General features: G+C 34.2%; 1 protein-coding gene across 2 annotated transcripts in view; it reads left to right on the forward strand.

The window, feature by feature from the left end:
- Nucleotides 1-4,059, forward strand: part of LOC106109585 (vanin-like protein 2) — a 12,060-nt gene extending 8,001 nt beyond the window's left edge. Inside the window, exons 9-10 of one of the 2 annotated variants that reach the window (XM_013291152.1) lie at nt 3,071-3,195; nt 3,596-4,059. In XM_013291152.1, the coding sequence (XP_013146606.1) occupies nt 3,071-3,195; nt 3,596-3,974 (504 nt within the window). In that variant the 3' untranslated portion in view covers nt 3,975-4,059. Of the gene's footprint in view, nt 1-456; nt 579-1,386; nt 1,936-3,070; nt 3,196-3,595 lie in introns of those variants that run through there. The other variant, XM_013291145.1, reaches the window with a different exon arrangement.
- The last annotated feature ends 336 nt before the right edge of the window (nt 4,060-4,395 follow it).

The raw sequence follows: 4,395 nt of genomic DNA on the forward strand, positions 1-4,395 counted from the left end.
CGGAGTTATGCCGTAACACACATAAAAAAAAAATAAAAAAAAAATATACCGACGAATTGAATACCTCCTTCTTTTGGGAAGTCGGTCAATAAAGAGGAAAGATTTGTATTTGTGTACGTATTGAAATAACTCAAAAACTACTGGACAGATTTCTTTCATCATTAAAAACTACGTTATTAGTGAGGTGAATTTTGATAAATTACAAAACCACGATGGCGAAGTCGCTAGCAACAGCTAGTTAGTAATATTTTGCAGTAATACATAGATTTTATGTATAAGGGATCCCCTAATACTCCACATTATCATCAAAAGGTGTGGGGATCGAAAAGTTGCGAAAAAAACCCTTTAATCATTTTGTGAATTGTCTCGTTTTATCGATACCAAATGTCCCTGTTAATATTGTATATTTTCTTGTAGTTTTTGTAACTAATTTAAGCATTTTTTGTTAATTTCCAGGTTGTACATTACAGAGCATTAGCTAAAGATGGTATCAACACGTATTCTAGAAAGGACCTTGGAGTTGCGACATGCGCAATTGTCGCCTGTAAAAACGATTCGATAAAAAGCTGCCCATATAGGTATTAATTTTATATTCCTTCAATATTCTAAGAGCATGCTTTGACAAAACTATCGAACAACTGTTTAGTCTTGCTTTGATTCCTATGACCTTACATGGAGGTACAGTAATAGCTGCGAAATAATCGACAATCGCACAACAGTATTAGTTTAGTCAAAAGTGTGCGTTTGATCTCATATCTAAAAGTTTTCTAGTAAATTCTTTTCCTTATATCTTCCAAACACATCGGACGTTTTACGGTCAAATAATTAGGGAAGTGGCGTTATCTATACTATTGTAATAAAGCGTAAACACACACTTCTTTGTTGCCTAAGGTGTCAGCAATTACAACATATTTTTGAAAAACTCTTTTTGAAATAAATAGCCCTACACTTACATCACGCTTTAGACTATATATTTTCACGCCGATAAACTTAGGGGTAAATATTTTGGATAAAGACCCTAATGTGGGAAAGAGACCATAAGTTGCCATCATCAAGGAAGCAAGGTTCCCATGGTTTGACATCATGTCATGTCATTTTGACATTTGCAATTGATGACAAATGTGAACAATAAAATGATGTTTTAATAATTTTATGCGGATAAAGTCGCATGGGAACAACTAGTTATAAATAATAACGCCACGTCTTAAAAGGCCTAAATTATTTGCTGTCATTTTGTAATATCTTTGCAAAAATTAAATTATAAGATCGAATGTTTACAAAGTAGAGCAAAACAGAAATTGAATAGTTTGTATGGAAGAGTAGATACAGCCGTTGTTGTAAAAAGGTTCTTATTTTTTTAACAATATGATTCATTTTCTTTTTCAGATTCGAGAAAACAGAAGACGTCGTATTAGAAGATCTAGTGATAGAGATGACGTCACACGTCCATCATTATAATACGTCACTACAATGTGATGACGTCATTTACTTTCCGATCTCTTTCACTAACAATAAATTCCCCGTCAGACCAAAGAATGTTACATTTCTAGAAAGTTCCAAGATAACTTCGAACGAAGTTCTAGCTTGTGAAAATAATTTAAATATAGATTTAAATGGACATAAAGAACATATTATACATAAAATAAATAAACCGCAGAGTAATTTGGTTGCATTTGGTGTTTGGGGTCGCATCTACAATAGAGATTTTGATCATAACAAGAGACCAACGGAAGACGATTTGAAAAATTATTTAGAGATTGAAGATTGGATTTATAAAAAGCAAAAGAAAGAAAATGTGATCTAATCCGACTGAAATAGACTGAAGCAACATAACGAACTTTTGTATCATCTATACTACAGAGAGAGAGAGAGAGAGAGAGAGAGAGAGAGAGGGAGAGAGAGAGAGAGAGAGAGAGGTACTATCTATATTATAAAGAGGAAAGATTTGTATTTTTGTATTTACAACTCAAAAATTACTAGGCCGATTTCAACAATTCTTTCCCCATTGAAAAGTTACGTTATCGCTGAGTAATGCAAACTTTTTTAATTTCAAGCGATCGAAGTCGCGAGCAACAGCTATCTACATGTATGAAATATAGCCTATGTTATTCAGCAATAACGTAGCTTTCTAATGAAATCGACTCAATAGTTTTTGAGTTTTTTCAATACATGCAAAAACAAATATTTTTCTCTTTATTTTTAAATTTCACAGGACGAGGTCGCGAGCAAAAGCTAGTCTAAGATATTTTTAATTTGAAATTGCTTCCGATTAGTACAATTTAAAAGTTATCCGAAATATAAATAATTCAAATACTATATTATTTTTAAACATTAAATTAAGTATTTTAATAAATATGTTGTTTCTGTACACACCGTTTCTATTTATAAACGTAACCTTGCAATTGTGAGTCTGTAAGCATTAATTAATTATTGGTCGCATCAAGATTCTATTTACAGTGATAACTGCGCCATCACATTCTGTATTCATGTCACCACGACCATCCTTTATTTTATGCTATTTAGAGCTCGCGCACACCTTTGACTAAACTATCGTACAACTGTTTAGTCGCTTTAAATTCTATGACCTTATATAGAGGTGTGCACACTCCTGGGTTTTTAGTTGTGCAACTAATAAATTGGCTGCGAAACAATCGACAATCGCACAACAGATGTGCGATAGTTTAGTCAAAGGTGTGCTATTTTGAAATGCCAATGATAACTTTATTTAACAAATAAGTTCTAAGTTAGTTTATACATGATTTACTTCTTTTTATCATAAGGTGACAAACGAGCACGCTGCCCATAGACATTTGCAATAACGGATGCGTTGCCTACCTTTAATCGACGACGGAGAAAACACACATAAAGAGGACATTTCCTCTTCCTATGCGTCTATTGCACCGACAAATCCGCGTTCGCTTTCCATCCTTTGCTTATAACAAAAAGGTGGGAAGGATAAGGGACTACAGTTTTCTTTTTACAATTAGGTTCTTCTATTTTAACAAAAATAAATTAGGACTCAGGTAGTTAATTTGTGAATATTTCTCAGTAAACAAATGTGAATTTTTAGCACTATAGGTACAGAGCGGCCGCGTTCACTGGAGTCCGCAGTTTCTCTGGCATGGCGACTGGCGGGAACAGGATCTGTTCAGTGCTGGCTTGTATTGGTGATACTATCGAGACGTGCGGCAGGAGGTAAGGCAGAAATATCATGTTTTAGTAACTACTTTAAGTGCCAATAAGTCCATGAATATGAGAGGATAACCAAACGCATAACTTAACTTGCAAGTCTTGGCCTTGGTAGTTAATATTATTGTCAACGGCAAAACTTTTTTTACAACGTTAGATATAGTTATTTTTATTTTTACTATCCTTAACATTACTATGACAAATTTCATCAAAATCTTTTAAGCCGTTTAGCGGTAAATTCCAATAAACATCCATCCATGCACATAAAATCTAAAGTTTCGTATTTAAAATATTAGTAACAAGTAAGTTAGGCGGCCATGTTTAAAAGCATGCTCTTCTTTATTCATTTTATACGTTATTCTGGAACTAAATGTCAGAGAACAATAAATTCTGCACATTTTTACAGATTCCCAAATTACCAAGAGAACGCTACAGCGATATTCGAAGAGTTGAGCATAATAGCGTCAATGCCAACACCACAAAAGGTGAAAGAATTGGACGCGGACGATTCAGTTTTCTACCCCGTGTCACTAGATGTCGCTATAAATCCATTAAGACCGGAACAGTATACGTACGAAAAGACACTCTCAGACGATGGACATAAGACTCATTATAGCTTCAAACTGAATAATGTTACAAGGAATTTGTATAGCTTTGCTGTTTGGGGCAGGGTTTTTGCTGACGACGGCAAAGACGCGACTCCTCCTTTAACTGGTGGATCATTGTCGATAAGAGTATCAGCTGTTTGTTTACTAGTAATGTCAATTTTCTATGCGATAGCATAATATTAAGAGATGTGTGTTAAATTAGCATTTTTTACTTTAATTTATTTGTGTTCGCATTTCGAAGTGTTAAATAAACTAAATTAAAACAAATATGTAAATAGTATTTATTTTAACACGTTTCCTGCGGCAAGTACAATCATAATTCTTCATCTGGTGCGGTAGCGGGCCAAAATACGCCCCCAAATCATATTTCCGCCATTGCGTGACAGGTCTTTTCAGACCCAACAGTACTAGGATAAATTTAATTACTATAACTTCGTTGAAACGTAATGTCTACATTTTATGTATTGCAATATATATCCGAGATAATGTTTTGCACTAACGAGAGGGACATAGTTTTCTTCGTCCGCTCCAGATCAAGAACCGCGTCAGGTCGATATCGACCTGTTAAGCAGTAAGAGTGTTAATACCTTTCCTTTTC

The sequence above is a fragment of the Papilio polytes genome, unplaced genomic scaffold (genome assembly GCF_000836215.1).
Source record: "Papilio polytes unplaced genomic scaffold, Ppol_1.0 DF824269.1, whole genome shotgun sequence".
NCBI classification, from domain to species: Eukaryota; Metazoa; Arthropoda; class Insecta; order Lepidoptera; family Papilionidae; genus Papilio; species Papilio polytes.